Source organism: Cnephaeus nilssonii (genome assembly GCF_951640355.1).
Source record: "Cnephaeus nilssonii genome assembly, chromosome: 11".
Lineage (NCBI taxonomy): Eukaryota > Metazoa > Chordata > Mammalia > Chiroptera > Vespertilionidae > Cnephaeus > Cnephaeus nilssonii.
In genome coordinates this window covers 93840209-93861626 of record NC_137082.1, presented here as the reverse complement: position 1 = coordinate 93861626, position 21418 = coordinate 93840209, and the positions used below count along the sequence as shown (strand labels likewise).

The following is a 21418-nucleotide window of genomic DNA, read 5'->3' as shown; positions in this document are numbered from 1 at the left end:
TCACAGATTTTATGAACATCAGGCAAAGTCATTCTGCCTATAATTTCAGTATTACACCATATTCTAGTATTATTTAATGTAAACTTGGTGATATTACAGTAAAGATTGCTTTTAACCCTTCCCAGCAAAAACGCCCCTTTCCTATATACTATATTGTTATTTGTTGGGGTAGATACAATAAGCCAGGACTGGGTGAATTCAGTATTCCATATGGATTTAGGGCATAACCATTCACTTTTCCAATTTTCACAGACAGTGAGATGGGTACACATTGTTTATTATTTTTAAATATGGCCCATCTACTTCCCATTGGAAGTATTCTAGTATTATTGAGGATGGTCCCTATGCCGGCCAGTTGAACTACTGGGAATTTAAGCCTAGGATTTAACTCGCACCTGGGCTTTTAAAAACACAATATTGTAGATCACATTTCCCATTTAAAATTTCCAAATTCCTGGGGAACCATATGAGTCCCATAAGTGTCTGGCCTGGGCTTCTGCAGCCATTATAGTTGGCCATTGTTTCATAGCCACTTCAGATTCCTTGCATTAGCATAGACAACAGGCCCAGTTGAATTAGGGCACAAGCATGTTCTCATTGTTGGGTTTGGGCATGAGTTTTTAGTCTGTCGAGCCTGTTCTATCCATTAAACTAAGGCTTTATTATCTTTCCATGCTGCTTCCCACTGTTTTTCCTTCTTCCAGAAACAGCATTCCCTCTAGATGACCTATTTGAGATAAAAATCTTTTTCTAATGAATGACATTCTTCATTAGCTACATACAACTTCAGCTTGTCCCGGATACCAAGGCCAGCCCCTACTGCTCCAAGTATTCCCCTTTTGCTTCTTTTAGGGGGACCAATGTTGTTGGATCCACCAGGAATGTTGTTGCCATTGGGTAGCTATGGCTTGGGAGCAGTTAGGGTATACTGAGTGGAGCCCAAAATGTTGAGTTTCCCATGCCATAGTTAAATGGGGAAGGTGACCCCCAAATGAGCTAGAGTTTGAGTATTCCATAGGGCTCCTCAAACATCCAGGACACAAGGACAGTGGGGTAATTATAAACATATCTACCCACCAAATGATGTCAATAATTTCTGAAATGGGGACCCATTGAATTCTCTCTTGTTTTACACACATCCAGCCATAAGAGCATGGCTGGTGAGTCTGAGGACATGAAATGCTATGACAGATAGCACAGGCTGCTGCAAGCCTTTGGCCATCATATCCAGGTGTTTTTCTTAGTTATTCATCACCCATCTCTATAGCCATACAATATTCATCCAGATTACATCCATATACAATTCTACCAGTGGAATTATCAGGGAGATATTCTTGGAGGTATTTGCCTAAGGTGGGTCCTTTATAATAGATAGAGCTAGAAAACAACAACAACAACCACCAAAGCTTATATTGATAGCAGAAGACCAATGTGTGGCTAACAAGGCATTAATTTCACTATCATACCTGATAACCAGAACATCATTGTGTAGTAGGTAGGAAAGGTTAGCAGGTATCTAAGTTAAATTTTTCATATCTAATAAAGGAAGAGGTCTGGGGAGGTAGACATTGTTTCCACTAGGGAACCATAAGGATAATAATAATATGAAAATCATTTTATGTACATTCAGTCAATATCAGTATCAATCAGATGATATAAAACAAGCAATATCAGTTTGTGAGTATACAGGCCTTGTTGACGTCATCTTGGGATAGCTGTCTGCCTCCGTGGTCAGCGACTTCTCGTCCTTGAAAAGTCTGTGATCTCCGCTGCAGACGGAGATGGTGTCAGAGATGGGAGTAGATGTCCATTCACAGTCAGATGCCTTTTTTAAATGAGAAATGTGAATCCATGAGCTAACTCCTTTAAGCTTAGCTGCACATGGGTTAGTTAGTAATACCTGGTAAGGTCCCCTCCAATGAGGTTGGAGAGTTTTTTATTTGGTGTCTTTTCCAAGACAGCAAATCTCCTGGTTGTAAGCCATGATCTTTGAACGCTTCGTCTCCCGGGAGCGCACTGTGAAATGAATCTGTTACCAATTTGTTAGTTCCTATAATGCAGAATGTCTGCTCTTTACTTTTCCCTATATTCAGGAAACAAGAGATTTAAGAGTCAACAATATTTTAAATAGAATCATAAGAATAATTATCTTCAATTCATTTAGTCCCATAGTTGTTTTTGTTTATTTATTCCTTGAAGTTCTATAAATCTTCATCCAGTTCAAAATATGACCTGCTTAGAAGCCTGCAAGTTAGAGTAAATCTGAGTCCTTTTCATGGATTTTTCTAGACATATATACCTACAAATGCATCAGAATAAAGCTGTCCACAAATGACAAAAATTTAAAAGTGGCATGGTTATAGATTTGATAAAAACTTTGCTTTTCTATAAAATATAACATTCCAATACAACAACTTCTTGGTAAGTAATAATCCCTGTAAAATGACATAGAGAATAATATAAAATTTGTATACCTTCAGATTCAATTATAATTTCAACATATAAAGAATAATATGTAAGAGTTTAAAATGAGGCACATGGCTTATAAAATAATACATAAATTCCCAATATGTGAAACGCAAATACCCAGAGTATCACTGGCAGACGCCCCCACAGGGAATCATGACTCTTGGCTTGCCAGTGTCCCTGACTGGACACATGCTACCCTCCTAAAGTTTCCTGTTTGAATTTAGCTCTGAGAATCTTTGCAAGTTTCTTTCTGAAGCAGAGTGCCTTAACAAGGCACGTAACCTGTCCTTGCTCTTGATTGGAGCTCAGGCACACGGTCTTTCCCAATTGGCTAATTCAAAAGGAGGGGTTGGCCCTTGCTCTTTCAAGGGGAGCAGCAAGCCATGCGGCCAACATGGCGGCTGCCAAGTCACAGTCCAAAATGGAGGCTGTCTAAACTATTCTTTGACAGAGAAGATGATTTGTTTATTCTCACAACAAATAAGGAAAGAGCAAACCAAATCCCTAAAAGATAGACAGCCACAATTATATTTTCAGACAAACAGACACAAATCTCACTAGCTGTTTCTGGAGACTGAACCCTGAGAGGGAGAGCAAGAAGAGCCCCCAAGATTAATAAGAATTCTTGGCAGCTGCTGGGACGTTCTTGCAATCTCTCTCACGCCTTCAACCCCACCACACACAACTAGGCTTCCCCAAAGCGGGAGTTGCCTCTTCTTTCAACAAATTAAACAACAACAAAGAGACACAAAAACATCAACACTCTTATACAGGCGCGCAGAAAACACACTAAGAATTTACACCAGAGAATGTCTAGCATTAAAATTACCAAAGCAGTGTCTTTTGTCCCCGGTTCGGGAACTGCCTCTCTCTAGAATTTCAGTACATTCCCAAAGGACTATTCAAAAATGGCTGTAGACATTTGTTAACTTCAAAATAGTTCTGAAACAGTCTCTGAAAATCTTTTTTTATTAATTTCCATCTTATTGGAAGAAAATTTTTTCTTAGAAGCTTCTAGTTTCCAAATCAAGATACGCTTCCCATATACTCATTCACTTTAATTTCAGAGCCGGCATTTTTTTTTTTTTTTTTTTTTTTTTTTTTGCATGCAAAATATTAACATAGGTACCCCAAACAAACTGCATTTTTTTCCTTTCTTTTTTCTGGCCATTCCTCAGTTAATATTTTCTAGTTAAATTTTCTCATTTCTGTTAAGTACTTGCAAGTAAAGGCTTCTTATCAGGAGTGTTAAATGAGGGCTGGGGTCTTGGGAGCTTCTAGCCTTGGAGGCACAATTTCCCATGTTAAATTTTTTTTTATTTTTGGATATCTGTAGTCTGAGCAAACTTTAGATATGTTATGTAGTAGGTCAAATGTGGCCTCAGTTTCTCTCCCGGCTGTCTAAAACCACAAAAAAGTTTTGGGGCCCGGGCAGACCAAACCTTATGGTGGCCCCCTAGAAAAGCCATTTAGCAGTTGTGTCGGAACTTCCAGATGGGGCTCCTGCATTTCTGACACTTCCACAAAATTCTTAGTCACCTAAGAACACCTGAGAATCGGACTATTCTTTAAAAATAAAGAAAATGTTGCCCCTTTATCTTCGGAGCTGAATGAGTTCAGCTCATTTATACGGCGAAAGTTACTTTTGCTCAGACTCTCAGCAATTCCAATTGAAAAGCCAAAATCAAAACCAGCCACCCATTTTTTTTTCTCCAGTCCCGCCTTAGCCTGGGTTCTGCCAACCCTTAACCTGGGGTTCTGTCAACCCTGGTTCCACCTCGAGGATTTTAAAACAGCTCAAATAAAGTCAGACCCTCTACTAAAGCGAGGGAAGGTCCTGGATCCAAGAGACGACTCACCCACGTTCACCCAATGGGCGGAGAACCGGTGGGCTCAAGGGGCCCTTTGCTGGATCCTAGCTCCAAGTCCAAGTCCATAGGATGATCCTGGGTGAGTTTTCTTTGGAATCCTGCCACGACTACGCCAAGTAATGTTAACGAAAAAACCATTGAAACCTGTAAAGAATTTTAGTGAGTTTATTTGAGCCAAACTGTCGACATATGCCGGGAAGCAGAACCTCAACGAATTGAGATTATGCTCCGAAGAATGGTGGGTTACATCTGTATTTATGCATTGCCATTAAAGGAGGGACATAGGTGGGCTACATGAAATTCATTGGATAAAGTCAAACGGTGGGAAACCCCTGGGATTGGACAAAAAGTAAAATGATGGACACATACTTAGGTGGGTACAGGAACAATTAACAGGATAATGAAGGAATTTGAGGCATCTGTCCTGGCGCCCACCACATTTGGTTGTGCCCCAGGGGCTCCAGCAAAAGAAGGAAGTTACAAGTTACCCAGACATCTCACAGATATGTTATCTTAGAGGCAAAAAGGCAAATGGGCTCATTAAAGAAGATCCAAGTTGATCTTTGTCAGGGAAGATAGCAGCCTAGGAATGACTGCCCACCATAACCTGTTTGTAGTTAAATATTTAATTTTCAAACCATCCTTTGTGGTTATTCCAGGTCTCTGAGTTTGCAAGACTGCCACGCAGGCCTCCCCTGAGCTTGTCAGGTTAGCATGTGGCTCCTTTCGTCTACACTGTTCTTCCCGGTCACTTTATGAGAACTTCTCCAGAAATTACCGAACCAAAACTGCTATTAGGCAGTCCCATTTATGTTTAATGTTTTCTGACATTTTACACATTTCCGTGTTCCGTCCCCGCCTCCAAATGACAAGCTGAATTAACAACAACACCTGAAGGTCTTCCTCAGGCGGCCTCCGCTGGCTACACCGGCCACTCTGTCTCCCACTCCATCCCATCAGACCGAAACGGACCCACCGAGCTGCGCTCGCTCGGGCATTTATAGTCCCCGCGGCCTCATTGCGGTAACTAGTTCCGGCGGATGTCCGGCCCAGCCGCAGGGAGGAAGCGGCAGGCGGCTGGGGGCACAGAGGCCCCGCCCCGCCGACGACCCTCCCGCGGCCCCAAGCCCCGAGCGGCGGCCGGAAGTGCAGCCCTCCGGGGGCGGGCAGAGCGACTTAAGGCGGAGCCCGGGGCGCTGGCCAATCGGACGCGACGGTCCCCGCGGAGAGGGCGGAAGCGAAGAGGTCTAGTTCCGGACGCGGCGGCCGCCGCCGCCATCTGTCACCACAACTTCGGCCCCGGCCCCGGTCCAGGCCCCCGCGTCGCCCCGGCCCCCCCGTCGCCCCGGCCCCGCCTCCGGTCTCCGCGGAGGCTGCTCCCCGGCCCCGCCATCGCTCCTGTGCGCGCGGCAGGCTTCGTCCCGCATGGATCTGGTCGGAGTGTCATCGCCGGAACCCGGGCCGGCAGCGGCCTGGGGACCCAACAAGGTGAGCGGCGCTCGGGCAATCGCACCTGCCTTGGTCCGCTGGGCCGGTCCTGGGGAGGCCAGAGAGGGCTGCGGAGGGGGGGTGGGAGGGGGGGACGGGCCCGGCTGCCAGACTCGAGATCTTCCTCCGGGTGCACCTTGCGCCCCATTTGTGGGCGGGGCCCGCTTAGACGCCGTGACGTTCGCGGACAGCCCGCTCGGACTTGTTTTTCCGGGCCCAGTGAGTCAGCCCGATCACACCCGGACTCCGACGGGAAGGTACCAGCCCGCGGGCACCCTCCCGGGCAGTTTCTTGCTCTGAAGGAGGAAGGATAAAGCGGGGCACCCTCTCTCCGCCAGGCTGACGCCGAAGGTACAAACCGGTTACGAACTCTGATCGTCCTGGGCTGTAACATTTATTTCAGCTTTTTCCTACAGTGGCTCATTCCACATTTGGCTCCTGGGTTTCAGGCTGCTGCTTTTCATGATGCTTTCACTAGAAAAGACTCCTTTGCCACTTTATTGAGAGCTTGCTTGAAAATAAGAATGCTTCAGTTGGGATTTTGTGTTCCTCAAATTAAAGTTAGGAAGGAATCCAACTTTTTTAGCTTCATAATTGTTCTTTATATGCCAACACAGAACATTTTTTTTTTTCGTGTAAAAGGGTTACTTGTTAATCTTATTGGATGTTCAGGCCAGGTCTTAACAGAAAAAGAGGGAATAACTAGCTACTAAAAAGGAAAATTAACTTAAAAAACACAGGTTAGTGTGGTTATACAGACCCAGCGAGTCTGTCTGGAGAAGTAAAACTGCCCACTTCACTCTTCTGCCGAGAGGGTCTGTAGCTGTCTGGGGAGGACAGATCTTCCTGTGGGTTAGGGTCTCCGTTTGCTCGAAGTTGAGGACTGGATTTTTGTTGTGTGCCCACTTCATGTTTGCTCTTTTTTATTGTGCTTGATTCTTTCCCTGTATCTGTCTGCAGTAGAGCTTTAAACAAAGGAAATGGGAGGTCAGCTAGGGATCATCTTTTTAAAAAAATATATTTTTATTGATTTCAGAGAGGAAGGGAGAGAGATAGAAACATCAATGGTGAGAGAGAATCATTGATTGGCTGCCTTCTGTACTCCCCCTACGGGGGATCCAGCCGGCAATCCGGGCATGTGACCTGAATTGAACCCAGGACCCTTCAGTCCACAGGCCAATGCTCTATCCACTGAGCCGCACCAGCGAGGGCGTGGGGATCGTCTTCAGATGGGCGGGAAAGGGCGATTTCCCTATCAGGCAGGTGGGAGAGGGTGGCAGCAGTGACGACCCCACTACTGAGCAGAGCTGAGTGGTGGCCATTTCCAAGGGGAGGAGAGCCTGGTGGGTCTCGGGTTCTTCAGCAAACAGCAAAGAATGAATCAGGGACTGGTTACGGGCCTGGTGTCATTGAAGGCAGAATAACTAACTGGAAAGGACTGTGTGGGTTTCCTGTCTTGATGCAGTGGGGAGTTTATATAGATGAAGGTAATAGTGGGAAATGATGTTGGATAGCAAAGATGGAGACGATTAGGAGGACGTCTTAGATATATTATTATTCTAACACTTAATAAAGTTTCTCTAAATAAAAAAGTGTCTTATTTACTGGAGAGCTGCAAGATATTGACAAGAGGATTCCCCTACATACAGTCCATGGTACCCATTCCTAGGAGGAGCCCTGGTAAATTTTCTAAGCCCCCCGTGGGGTGGTAAACCCCTTGTGCCTGTGTGGTGGACTGTCAGCTTAGACATTTTTATGGATTTGATCAAAGTATGGGGTTGGCAGCCTTTCGGAAGTCTACTTATTTGCCCTTCCCCGAGGAAGGCGGCCCAGCTGAGCCGGTCAGGAGAGGGATGGGAAGGACACCTCTGGAGCCCGAGGCTCTGAGAGCAGGAGCAGTGGGAGTGGGCACGTGTCTGGTGCCCACTGAGCTCTCCCTTTCTGATTCCGTCTAAGTTAGAAGTAGTTAAGTCTCTGCCTCAAAATTACACAGTACTGCCTGTCATTTATGCCTCTTCTAAGGAATTGTCAGCTAATTTCACAAGTTTCTGGCATTAATTGATCTTGACAAAAGACTAGAAACATCAGAAATGGCCCACCTTCCAGATGGAAAAGGACTGGAATACTTGGGGTGTAGGAAAGCACCAGGCCTCCACAGCCCAGGGACGACCTGACCGTTGGATGGAGGATCTCCAGGGTTTCCTGTGGGCACTTACTCAGGAAGGGCTGGAGTGCCTCTTATGGCTGAAACTCTGTGCTGGGCTCTGGAAATGGAGCACCCCGCCTCAAGGCTCCTGCTGGGTTGTGGCTGGTGCTGCTCACACAGTACACAGTGGAATGGGAACCAGAGGATGGAAACTGAGACAGCCTGAAGGAGGAGGGTCGTTTAATTGGGGGAAGACGGGAGGAAAAGGCATCAGAGAAGAGCATGTGAAGGTGGAAGGGCATATGATTAAGTGTTGCTTGAGCATAGGGTAATGGGACTGGAAAGTTAAATTAGGCCAAGTTCTGAAGGACATGGATTGCCGAGGAATTTGTATTTAGACTGCAGGCAGTGCAGCAGTTTGCTTCTCATGTCCCGAGACAAGATGATTAGGGAAGCAGTGTAGCAAAATACTGTGAGTGCAGTCTCTTAAGTCCTAATCGCAGCACTTCCATCTACAAAACTTTCTGTGTCTCTGTTCCTAAATCTGTAAAATAGGGATGCTATTGCAACTGCTCAATCGTGACTTTCATCTAGATGCGTTATATATATTTAGTCAAGTGACTAAAATATAGTGAATTATTGTCTTACTTTACTAATAGTCATTGCAAATGTGATTGACAATTCTGAGTTAGAGAATACAGTCATTTACCTCTTGGAACCTGGACTTTGAAACTGATCAGACCAAACATTTCTAGGCAGCATTAAGTCTTCTACACTGGAGGGTTTAAGAGGAATCAGCAGAGTCATGTAGCCAAAAGAGGAGCTATATTCTCCAGATTAGAGCCGTCAAGATTCCAGGCCTCAGAGCCCCCTCCAGGCGAGTCACACCAGCCCTGAGGAAGCTGCCTGTTTTCTCCGGTCCGTTCTGCCGTGGGCTAGTGCAGCTGTGCTGAGAGCTGGGTGTCTCTCCTCTCAGGAGGAGACGAGATAAAACTGGGTTCTGATTCACTCAGGCATAGTTGTCATTTATCACCCTTAGGTGCTCCACCCTGACAGCCTGAACCAAGTGGATTTCTGAACCTCAGTGCTGTGGAACCTGAACAAGGGTCAGTGGCCCAGTTGTCCTCAGAGTCCCGCCAAGCCCTTAGGCCAGCTAGAGATCTTTCACTGGCTAAATTTGATTCACAGTTTGTCTGGCTAAAACATCATGTGCTGCTTCTAAATTAGACACTCAGTACTACTAGTTAAGGAATGAGTTTGGACTTTACTCTGAAGGCAGTGGGAAACATTGAAACAATGAAAGAGCTTTAAGTAAGGAAAGGAGCGATCAAATCTGCATTTTAGAGGGGAAAACCACTGTTGTTGCTGCCTGGCAACAAGCAGGGCTGGAAGCAGAAAGGTTGGTTGGAGTTGCTTACTGGAGCTTGGTGATGGCGTTGATATCTGGGGGAGAATCTTGGGAGGGGAGCTGGGCGAGTTCAAGATAGATTTAGACATTGTCTTCAATAATGGTGGTCCTAATCCCTGGGCTTTCAAATGTAATCGTTCGCTGCTGCTAAGTAAAGCTTGTCCCTCAGAAATGAAGAATTGTGAAGTTTACCTACATTTTGTATTTCAAGAGGGCTGAGATAGTGAGGTCATTGAGGAAGGCTGACTGGCTAGCCACCTGTCTCACAGAATATGGCTTGGCTGTAGTGGTGTTGTTGCAAGACTGTTTCTTGAATTGTGCAGTTGGTATAGACTGTCCCTGTAAGAGATTCTACAGGGGACGCCGTTATCAGCAGAAGGCTGCTTGTGAGTCAGCATGGATGTGGACCAAGGGGCGTTCCATGAACTCATGGGCTGGTGCGGTGATGCTGGGATAGCCTTTTCCCTTCAACTAAAAAGGACACACCACCAATTTGAGCTGGGAGATACTTTCACTTTGAGTTGATTCAACTAGTTTAATTCGCAAAAGATAACCTTATTTCCAAGTTTGGGAGGTATTTTAATTTCATTATGATTTGAATGATCCTTTTTTTTTTTTTAATAGTGTCCATGGGCTACTCCTCAAAAGACAACATCCTGTTCTTTGGCTGATGTCATGAGTGAGCAGTTGGCTAAAGAGTTGCAATTAGAAGAAGAAGCTGCTGCTTTTCCTAAAGTTGCGTAAGTAAAATTCAGAAAGAATCAATTTTGTCTTGCAGATTATAACAAGGTTTTAGGATTTGATTAGTGCTTGTCATCACAAAGGATTAAGAAATACATTTACAAAAGCGATGCAGTAGAAAGAGCGCCATCCTGGGAGTCCACTGATGTTTGAGTTTCGGTCCTCAGTGTTATTTTGGGCAAATCCCTCCATTTCTCTGGTTTAGTTATTGCAACAGTTGAACCAGATGGTCTACAAATGATCAAATAATATTTTAATCCAGTGCCTGTAGTTTATTTTTTTTATAGATGCTATCTCTCCTTTGACCAGAACAAATGAATTCTGGGTCTTGATGTGGATTTTAAATAGATCCTTAGCTTTCTCTATCCTAGTTGGTGCTCTCACAGGTTCCCGCCACTAATCAGAGGGTGCCTGGGCAGGAGAGGTGCCTTGGTAAAGTTTTTCCTATTGTTTCTTTAGTCCAGTTTTTAACAGTGAAAAAGCACATCCTACTCTCATAACTGGTAGCATGTGTTTACAGAAGCACAGTATGTTAGTTTATATTGCCTTATTTTGAATAGTGTTGCTGAAGGACCATTTCTTACTGGAGAAAACACTGATACTTCCAGCGACCTAATGCTGGCTCAGATGCTACAGATGGAATTTGACAGAGAATATGATGCACAGCTTAGGCGTGAAGAAAAAAAATTCAATGGCGATAGCAAAGGTACTATGACCTCATTGTGACAACTGCATTGGATGGTAGAAAATGCTTGTAAAGTGCTCTTAAATACGTTTTCAACTATTTTTTTCCTTTTAAGTTTCCATTTCCTTTGAAAATTATCGAAAAGTGCATCCCTATGAAGACAGTGATAGCTCTGAAGATGAGGTTGACTGGCAGGATACTCGAGATGATCCCTATAGACCAGGTATCAATGCTTTTATTTGATGGGACCATAGGAATGCTAAATTTTCCCATGAATCCTTATACTTTATCTTTGAAAAGCACTTGGTAATTTACTATTAGATTCAGATAGCTTTTCAGACAATATTGAATTCAGCAATTTAGTTTTTGCTATTTTTATATACTTGTCTTTAGCAAAACCAGTTCCTACTCCCAAAAAGGGTTTTATTGGAAAAGGAAAAGACATCACCACCAAACATGATGAAGTAGTATGTGGGAGAAAGAATACAGCCAGAATGGAACATGTAAGTTATAGAAAGTATTATCTCTGAGAATTTTACTAGAATAAGTTAAAAACATGGGATTCTAAATACAATATCTTAACTTTCTAAAAATACTCTTCATCCTTTCTAAAGGTGTTTTAACTTATAATATGGCAATATCATGAAAACCCTCAGCCACTGATGAGGATATAATGTACCACAGAATAAAATTCTATAATATTAAGAAAAATAGTTTGATTTATATTAATTCTAAAATTAAGAAGTTGTCTGAGGAAAGTAACATTTATTTTCAGCACATTATTTTTCATAAAATAGCACCCCTACCCCAAAACCGATACTAGTGGTGATTGGGGAATAACAAGAAGAGAGAAAAATACTGTCTACTATCCCCTTCACTAGTTTTTACAAATTTTATCTTATGCCTGAACTACCCCTGAAAAGTCAGAAATAAAATGTAAAATTTTTTAAAAAGGGGGAAAAATAGCATTTTTCCTCTTTCATAAAAATTTGGTGAATATAAAACATTTAGACTTGAGGACACAAATACTTGTTATATAAACATATTATTAAATTCCAGAAACAGTCCAGATCTGACTCTAGAACAACCCTGTCCAGTAGAACTCGTGACAGTAGAAATGTTTTATATCTATGCTATCTAATATTAGCATATGAGAGAACTGAGATTTGGGTATTGTAATTGAGGAACTGAATTTATTATTTTATCTTAACTTGACATACCCACATGTGGCTAGTGGCTGCTATATGGAACACTGCAGCTCTCAAACATAACTGTCATGAAGTGGGCATAGTTTGCTATACTACCCACTCCTCAGAAATAACTAATTATGAAATTATATTTCTTTGGTAAGATTTGGTGTAGTCTTTAAAATATACTGTGTCCTTTGCTGATGTAAAAGCAAGGTAAAAGAAACGCTGCAGTGATTTCAGATGTGAGTGGATATCTTTGGTGCACAGAATAGAATAAACCTCTTTCTTGTTGCAGTTCCTGAAACAGCCCACTCTCCATTCTGTTGGGTTTATTAGTGAGTCCTTGTATTTTCTCTCAAATACCAATTCATTCTGCTTTCACAGCCTGTCTACTGAGTAGGTGACCTGTTTAAAGTATTCAGATGTTAATGCTTCTTTTTGGCAGTTTGCACCTGGGTTTCAAGTAGGAGATGGAATTGGAATGGATCTAAAACTATCAAACCATGTTTTCAATGCTTTAAAACAACATGCCTACTCAGAAGAACGGCGAAGTGCCCGCCTCCACGAGAAAAAAGAACACTCTACTGCAGTAAGTAATCTTAATTTTTTTTCTGTTTGCTATTTTTTTTTTTCACAAAATTGGTTTTTCAAATCAAAGATGTAAATAAACCTAGTAGCTTTGCTTATTAGACTTTTCAGATTTAATGTAATGGTTATTAATCACTTATTTAAAACTAACATTTTAGTGGTCATAATTTGAACTGTATAGTTTACATTGCATATTAATGTTCAAAGATTTTAAAGAAATTATGACATTTGTAATAATTTATAAGTCTAATGTTTTACATTGACGAAGACAGTGTCTAATCTTGAGAATAAAGTAATTTTTAAACCTTTAGAAAAATAAACTAATGGTAAGTACACTGAGGGAATTGTTTAAACTTTGGAGATAAAATATGATTTTGACTAAGCTAATGTCTGACTTCTGATGTTCTTTCAGATATTGATTTTCAAAGACATTAGAATTAAAGTTAAAGGGATGAATTGTACCTTGATTGCTAATCTTAAGAGCCTGTTCTAAGTTTTAAAAAAAGGTATATATTTTAAATGTTTGTTATTAGCAACGGCTCAGGTAATGTTATATGGTGAACATTTTCATCCTTTGTGCCGTATCTCTTGTAGGAAAAAGCAGTTGATCCTAAGACACGCTTACTTATGTATAAAATGGTCAACTCGGGAATGTTGGAGACCATCACTGGCTGCATCAGCACAGGGAAGGAATCTGTTGTCTTTCATGCCTATGGAGGGAGGTGAGTGAGCAAAATATAGCACCATCATGGCAACAAAGCTTAGCTCCTTCTTCCCAGTGAGTGGATTTACACAGAATCAACGTTCCTGTGGCATGGAAAGCAGGTTAATTTAAAAAGTGTTACTGTAGCATATCTAGACAATGTGAGAATGTGGAAAGGAAAACAATCCATCTTAATCCCAGCATCCAGAGGTAACCATTAATTTTGTGTAAACTCCTTTAATCTTTTTCACGAATATACTTTCTACTTTATTGTATCATATAGGCAGCTATCAGTAGCAGAACACAATGTGTACCTGGGTTTGTCTCAAAACCCCAGTTTTCCATTGTGGGCCCTTTGGGTACGAGATCAGAGGGGACGTGCTTTGTCAGTCATTGATGCCTTCCTCCCCTGTAATGCGGATCCTTACTTTAAGAAATACTAGCTTTAAGTAATGCTTACATTGTTCAAGAAACATCTTTTAGAGATCTTACGCTGTTTGTATCTTCCCCACTTCCCTTCTGTTACAAGGGCTTAGATGAGTGAAGAACTGCATGAGGAAGAGAAAGGTTTTTGGAAGTGGAGCCTGTTTAAAGAACGTGCCAGGAATAAGAAATCAGCTGGTTACTTACCATGGAAGTCACAGCAAGGCTTCCTAGCTCAGCTCCTCCTTTACTTTACATGGTTTACAAACACAGTGTCAAGACAGATGACAGAAATTGTTCTTGTTGTTTTAGGTTTAGAAAGTTAGTTACTGTGTCCTTAGGGGATTCAAACTATTGTTGGTCAAGTCCTTACCTTAGGTTTTCTTTTCTTTTTTAAATTTTATTTATTGACTTTAGAGAGAGGAAGGAGGGGCGGGGGGGGGGGGGAGAGAGAGAGAGAGAGAGAGAGAGAGAGAGAGAGAGAGAGACATGGATTTGTTGTTGTACTTTTTGATGCATTTATTGGTTGATTCTTATTAAGTGCCCTGACTGAGGATCAAACCCACAAACTTGGCGAACCAACTGAGTGACCCTACCAGGGCAGGTTTTCTTAACTATTTAATCTTCCTTTCTAGATGAAATATACACATATAATCGTAATTGAATTATACTGTTAAGTTCCAAAAGGAAGGATAAAAAGGAATGTTTTTCAAGTTATATGATCTGGAGCAAGTTACTAAACCTCAGTTATAAGTTGACCCTTGCCTCATAGGGTTTTTGTGGGGATAAGTGAGGGTCATACCTGACAATACCTGGAATATGTTACTCTTAATAAACATTTATTTCTTCCTTACTTTAAGCTTTGTTGCCCTCTTTCCAAATTTAATTTGAGGGTATCCTAAGACAAGGCAAATAATAACCATATGGCACAAATTATTTAAAATGAAAGATTACCTGTGGTGGAAATGAAAACTTTACAGAAAGAATTAAACTGAAAAGTGTCCTTCATCTTACCAACTCTCGCCCCCCAATCTCTTCTCTAAAACCATTATTAACAATTTCTACTCAAATCTCCCAGAAATTTTTATGCATCTGTTTCTTATTTGATTAATATAAAAGAGATTATACTCTCCGTTCAGGATCTTAGTTTTTCGGTAATGTATCTGAGATCCTTCTATATTACTGGCTTACATCGCCCATTTCTGTGGTAGTACATTCCACTGTGTGAACATATAGTAAAATCCTTGAATATCTAGCATGGTGTGCTTTTGCCAATATATCCTTAGGCTAAATTCCTAACACTGAAATTGCTGGGGCACAAACTATGCACTCATTTGGAAAACCTACTTCATTATATAACGGACTTTTGGCTTGGACACCCTGTTGCCAAAATTAGTCCATTATATCGAGGTTTTGTTGTGCTTGTAGTTAGTAAAACTAGAGTATTTGGTTCTCTCCAAGTGAGAGTTGAATGCTTTTAAAAGTTTAGATTAGTTTTCTGTGCTACATAACAAATCACCACAGGCTTAGCAGCTTAAAAACAACCCATGTATAGCTCCTAGTCTGAATTGATCAGAAGCTCAGGAGGCCTGGCTGGGCTGGCTCCTCTGCAGGTGGGTCCTGTTCCCTTGGCACAGGCAGCTCCTTGCAGCTGCAGGACTGGGTCTCTGCTTGTTGGCTGTCAGGCGAGGCTGCCCTCAGCTCTAGAGGCCCTGCAGCTCCTGGTTGTGTAGCCCTTCCACGTCTTCTCCTGAGTCAGCTAACAGAGTCTTAGTGCAGTGTAATCCTCCGCCGTGTCATGTCAGCTGTGGAGGGAGTGGCTGTGCCACCCGCACTCCAGGAGGGGATTAGTCCAAGTGCAGTCCCTGGGTGGGGCTGGGAAATTGGGAGCCACCCTAGGGTTCCGCCCACCACAAAGCGGTCCTGGTTTCTATTACTCGCAGGTTGGCCGTGGAATCAGCAATTAATTGAATAGTAACTTGTGCTAGATTTTTTAGAGAATAAGTGTGACATGTGTTCTACTCTCAAAGAACTTACGGTACAGCCAAGAGGAGAACATTACAGCAAGAATTGTTATGGTCGCCGAAACCGGTTTGGCTCAGTGGATAGAGCGTCGGCCTGCGGACTCAAGGGTCCCGGGTTTGATTCCGGTCAAGGGCATGTACCTTGGTTGCGGGCACATCCCCAGTGGGGGGTGTGCAAGAGGCAGCTGATCGATGTTTCTCTCTCATCGATGTTTCTAACTCTCTATCCCTCTCTCTTCCTCTCTGTAAAAAAATCAATAAAATAAAAAATAAAAAAAAAGAATTGTTATGGTCAATAAAGATAACTAGGTAATAGAATACCCAGGATGTAAGACTGGTAGTATGGGATACGGAGAGAGTCTGTGCCCCAGTCATGGTCAGAGAAGGTAGACCCACCCCCGTGCCACACAATCTTATTTTGAAATTGGTTTACTGGTGAGCTGGCAACTTACACTGACTTCATTTTTTTCCTTCCACTTAGCATGGAAGATGAAAAGGAATATAGTAAATTTATACCTACAGAATGTGCCATCAAGGTATTTAAAACAACCCTTAATGAGTTTAAGAACCGTGACAAATATATTAAAGACGATTTCAGGTTTAAAGATCGCTTCAGTAAACTAAATCCACGTAAGATCATCCGAATGTGGGCAGAAAAGGAAATGCACAACCTCACCAGGTAAAGAGACCCGTGTGCTAGAAGCTGGAAGTCAGCTTGAGTAGTTGCCTTTTTGTTAGTTGCAAAGTTCTTCAACTCAGCAGCACTTCTGAGTATAGAATCATGTCCCAAGAGGCATTGCTGGCCTCCAGTCTCCTGTACTGCTGAGCTCTCACCGCTGCCCTTCTTAAAATTGGGCTGCTGCCTTGTAGTCTTTGGTGTCAAGTTCAAAGTCCTTTTGTGATGTGGAGCCTACCTGTCTCTGTCGCCCTGAGCCCCTTCCTTCCTCCTGTTCAGCTCCCAGCTGTGCTGGTTTACATACATTCCCCCAGTGGACTGTGCTCTGCACGCCTCCCTGCACTTCACAAGCTGCTTCCATCCTGAGACCAGCATGTCCCCACCTGCCCATCGGGCTGATTCCCTCCGCCTGGCTTCCTAGCCTTCCTGGACGCTGTGGCGCCCACAGCTCCTGTCCCACCTCAGCCAGTGCCCTGGAACCATCTCCTCACAGCCTGCCTTTCGTGTGCGTTACCCCAGCTCATTGCAGGCCCTTGTCAGATGTTCAAGTAAAACATTTGATCGAGATTCTCTCCTGATCTTGACATTCGTAATCATTTCTTTCTGTACAGAATGCAGAAAGCTGGAATTCCTTGCCCAGCAGTTGTGCTGCTCAAGAAACACATTTTAGTCATGTCTTTCATTGGCCATGATCAAGTTCCAGCCCCTAAACTGAAAGAAGTGAAGCTCAGCAGTGAAGAAATGACAGAAGCCTATTATCAAACTCTTCACGTACGTGTGCCTTCCAAAGCATCACACCAGCTTCTAAAAATGTTTCTTCTAACCTCAAAAACGTTCCCAAAATAGTCCTGTTTGGTGGGGGATATAATAAGGCCAAGCTGAAGTTTGGGAAGGAATGTTCACATCGAAGTGTGTTTATACCACTGTGTGTGCGTTGAGTCAGTTTAGAAACTAGACTTATGAAGCAAGTGAAGGCTAGTTGTTAGCATCAGTGACCTAGAGGCATGAAGCTGTTAAAACTTCATTAAGTAAGTTGGATCTAGTGCCTAATTGGTTTTCATGTCTTCTTGAATGATACTGCTCTAAGTGCGAAGAAATTACCTTTCTTGTTGGGAAATTTGCAGGCAGTAGATTTGGACTCATAGGAAGTGCAGCTGAAAACTAAAGATGGAGGGCGTGGTCTCCACTCAGCAGGTGGTAGGGTTGCAAGGACGTGTCAGGAACTTAAGGAAGCTCTTCCTGCTTCGGGACAGCAGCTGAGTTCAGTCTGGGGTCCTTCTAGCATAAGAAAATGCTCCGAATATTGTGATTTTTCTGTATTGTTTTAACTGAATAGTAGAGAAACATAAGCTTTTTACAGTCTCGCATGGCGCTCTAGTGTCATTCAGCAGTTGATGTGAATACAAAAGTAATTTTTTAAGATCCAGCTAGGGAGATAATCCAACTTTCTCTGCCTCCAAGAGGACAAAATCCAAAGGAAAATGAAATTTCTTTTTTGGTGGTGGGGTGGCTGGGGAAGAGATGAAGTATTGATGTACTCTTCTATTTGAATTCTGTTAAGGCTGGGAAACAAAGCATTAACACTGATTGCTATGGTAAGGCTAGGGCTCACCATCAATCTGAACATAATGCCACAGGATTCGTAAGGAAATTCCTCCTCCTGTATCCGGCAGGAAGTACTTTTTAGCCTGGGAGTTGTGTACATCCCATAGCTGTCTCAGTGAGCCCTTGGCCCTTTTGGGAAGGGCAAGCCTCCGTCTCCTGAGTGGTGACCACGCCCGTGGCTGCTCTCTTATTCCTGTGGGATCCAGGTGTGGCCCGTAGCCCCCTGGCCTCATTGTCGTCAGGTGGACAAGGAGGTGGAGTGTCACGCATCCCCTGTTGTCTGTCACACTTGCCTTAAAAGGAAAGCTTGTCTTGGTCTTTAACCTTGTCTTGACCTTCCTGGTTACGGCAGGTGAGCACAGACATTTTAGTTGTGGCGGTGAATTAGAATGATTTCCTAAACGTCTGCCTTGCCTCCTCACAGCTGATGCAGCAGTTGTATAACGAATGCACACTCGTGCATGCCGACCTCAGTGAATATAACATGCTGTGGCATGCTGGGAAGGTGAGGAGCATATTCTGTTAATGTTCACATTAAATTACTTGATGTAACTTAGTGAAGGTCAGTCACTGTGTGCTCTGTATTTAAATAGGTTTGGTTGATCGATGTCAGTCAGTCTGTAGAACCGACCCATCCTCACGGCCTGGAGTTCTTGTTCCGTGACTGTAGGAATGTCTCACAGGTAGGCATGTAAACTAATACAGTTTTTACCCTAGCTGCTTTGGCTCGGTGGATAGAGGGTCAGCCTGTGGACTGAAGGGTCCTGAGTTCGATTCCAGTCAAGGGCACATACCCGGGTTGCAGGCTCAATCCCCAGTAGAGGCGTGCACGAGGCAGCCAATCAATCTCTCATCATTGATGTCTCTCTCTCTCTCTCCCTCTCCCTTCTTCTCTGAAATCAATAAAAATATATTTTTAAAAAAAGTAATAGGGTTTTTGTAATGGGACGTAAGAGATTCGTGTAGTTTTCTCATTCCCAGTATAAGCAAGACATTCTTAGAAATTGAAGGAAAGGTTTCGTTACTGGCTGCCTTCAAGATAAAGATATAAAGATCAATTTGTCAGATTTTATTTTCAGCAAGAATTTGATTGCATGCCTTACATTTGGTCCATTGAATTAAATTTGCAATAGAGTAAGTTTTTATTTTGGCTCCAAATATTTGAGCAGTCCAGTAGACACTTAGTACAGCAGAGCATGGAGAGGCTGCGCCTGGCAGCCTGCAGGCCTCCCGGCAGCGTGCGTGCCACTGCAAGGCGCTGGTCTGCAGGACGCCCGAGGCCCGTGTCTGTGAGGCAGCGGAGACGTCGGAAGGGACACCTTGGTGCTCACAGAGTTGGGTCACATTTGTTTGCTGTTTCTACAGGAAATTAATTGTTAGCAACAGACCCGGATGCTAATGATCTTTCTGAATGATAGAATAACTTCATACTGGGAGTAACTTATGTGCCTTTTGGCCATTTTAATTCATGGGATTTAGTGAAGGTTTTGAGTCTGCAAACAGTTTAATAAAGCAGCCATTTTTACAGCTTTAGAAGGTGCAAACTTAACCCAGCGATAGACTGTCACAAACTTCACTCAGCAGACGGTGGGTGTGTCATGACTGAGAACAAGGAGGGCCTGAGCACAGCCAGCCTGAAGTGGGGGAGCTCACAGGTGCCTGCAAGCATGCCTTCCCTGTTCTTAAGAGAATTACGAATTACTGCTAATTACTGCCTTCCTTGTATTTCTTTACTAGTTTTTCCAGAAAGGTGGAGTGAAGGAAGCCCTTAATGAACGAGAGCTCTTCAATGCTGTGTCAGGTTTAAACATCTCAGCAGACAATGAGGCCGATTTCTTGGCGGAGGTAAGCTGAGCTGCTGTTCTCTCTGCTGGTAATGGAGACTGAATATAGCAGATACTGAAACCCAGAGTGAATTTTATCCTATCTCCCCTCAAAACCAAAATGAATTTGAGATTTGTCTTTTCTGGAGAGTTTTGGTCCTTTCCAGGCTTAAACCCTAAGATAAACATAGCAAAAACATTCTTCCAGGAGTTCACAGTTTGAGATGGAAAATAACACATTTCCCATACACTGTATTTCCCCTATTTTATGAAGTTAAGTGGTAAACACTCTGTGTGATACAAAAATTAGTAATATATGGTCCCTGCTTTTAACTGAATATAGAAAGTTAGCAGTGGCCATCCTTAGAAATACCCAGTCATTACAACATGGATCTATAGAACCATTAAAAAAAAACCCCAAAACCTCCCTCAGAGAAGGTCTCTTAGAATGAACAAAAACTAAAAAGTGAAATACCAGCTAATTATTCAGTGAATGATTATTAGGGAGTCTAAGGTCAGAGAAGTACTGGAAAGATGGCAAGTCTAGCATCTAGCTCAGTACAGTTGCTGAGTAGGTGTTACTGTGGTTGCTGGAAAATCCTTTCCTGCCCCTGCACGCATTATGGAGCACACAGTAAGACATAGCGTGGTTCCAGTTGCTGACTTGGTAACTAAATTTTGATCCTGGTAATATAATCAAGTAAAAACATATATGTATGTCATGCTATCATATATGTGACACACTGTAATTCTGATTGAAGGCCAGCATTGTTAGGAGTGACCTTGTTTTGTTGTGTTTTTTTTAAATATATTTTTATTGATTTCAGAGAGGAAGGGAGAAGAGAGAGAGAGAAACATCAATGATGAGAATCATCCATCAGCTGCCTCCTGCACACCCGACACTGGGGACCGAGCCCCCAACCTGGGCATGTGCCCTGACCAGGAATCGAATCATGACCTCCTGGTTCATGGGTTCACACTCAACCACTGAGCCACACAGGTCGGGCAGGAGTGACATTTTAACTGTGTAAACACTGGCTCAATCTGAAGTGTGGTTTCAGTGAAACAGGGTTATGACAAATGGATTAAATTTTAAATTATATTAATTTTGTAGATAGAAGCTTTGGAGAAAATGAATGAAGATCACGTTCAGAAGAATGGAAGGAAAGCTGCTTCATTTTTGAAAGACGACGAAGGTCCTCCAGTCCCACACGATGAATAGCACCAATACCCGCCGCTCAGTGGTGACCCAGCGGCGACTGCCAGCTGCCAATGCCTAATGAAGTGACGGGCAACTTGAGATTCCAACACGAGGAGTGTACAATGGTGCTTCTGTGCTTTCCCCCTGGTAGCCCTAACGCCAGATGTGTGGAATTTCTAGCTCGGCATTGAGAGAATAAAATGTCACTACCTCTCATCTTATAAACAAGATAATATAATTCTTTAACAGCTACAGGTTATTTAGTTGAAATCGACCGGATTTTACAGGATTCATGGTGTAAAATGTTTTGATGAGAATTTTTTAAAATGTGGGTAACGTTTTCAGATATGGGAGGAAAGGCCAGATGTTTACAAGGG

General features: G+C 42.8%; 1 protein-coding gene across 3 annotated transcripts; it reads left to right on the top strand.

Moving 5' to 3' along the window:
- The first annotated feature begins 5606 nt into the window (after window positions 1–5606).
- On the top strand, window positions 5607–21247 carry RIOK3 (RIO kinase 3). 3 transcript variants are annotated; one of them, XM_079785276.1, is made up of 13 exons: window positions 5611–5828; window positions 10007–10122; window positions 10684–10829; window positions 10924–11031; window positions 11202–11311; window positions 12444–12587; window positions 13181–13308; window positions 16218–16415; window positions 17024–17183; window positions 18442–18522; window positions 18611–18700; window positions 19755–19862; window positions 20955–21247. In XM_079785276.1, the coding sequence occupies exons 1-13, from the start codon at window positions 5766–5768 to the stop codon at window positions 21060–21062; spliced, it is 1560 nt and encodes a 519-aa protein (XP_079641402.1). In that variant the 5' UTR covers window positions 5611–5765; the 3' UTR covers window positions 21063–21247. The 3 variants fall into 3 exon arrangements, with proteins under 3 accessions (XP_079641404.1, XP_079641402.1, XP_079641403.1); XM_079785277.1 differs by lacking the exon at window positions 5611–5828 and adding an exon at window positions 5970–6179; XM_079785278.1 differs by lacking the exon at window positions 16218–16415 and having other exon boundaries at window positions 5607–5828.
- The last annotated feature ends 171 nt before the right edge of the window (window positions 21248–21418 follow it).

Excerpts from the sequence above, each read along its gene's own strand:
- RIOK3 (XM_079785276.1), top strand. The coding sequence starts at position 5,766 with ATGGATCTGGTCGGAGTGTCATCGCCGGAACCCGGGCCGGCAGCGGCC. Across the intron at positions 11,312-12,443 it reads ATACAGCCAGAATGGAACAT|TTTGCACCTGGGTTTCAAGT; the intron begins GTAAGTTATAGA and ends TCTTTTTGGCAG. Across the intron at positions 18,701-19,754 it reads ACTGTAGGAATGTCTCACAG|TTTTTCCAGAAAGGTGGAGT; the intron begins GTAGGCATGTAA and ends TTTCTTTACTAG.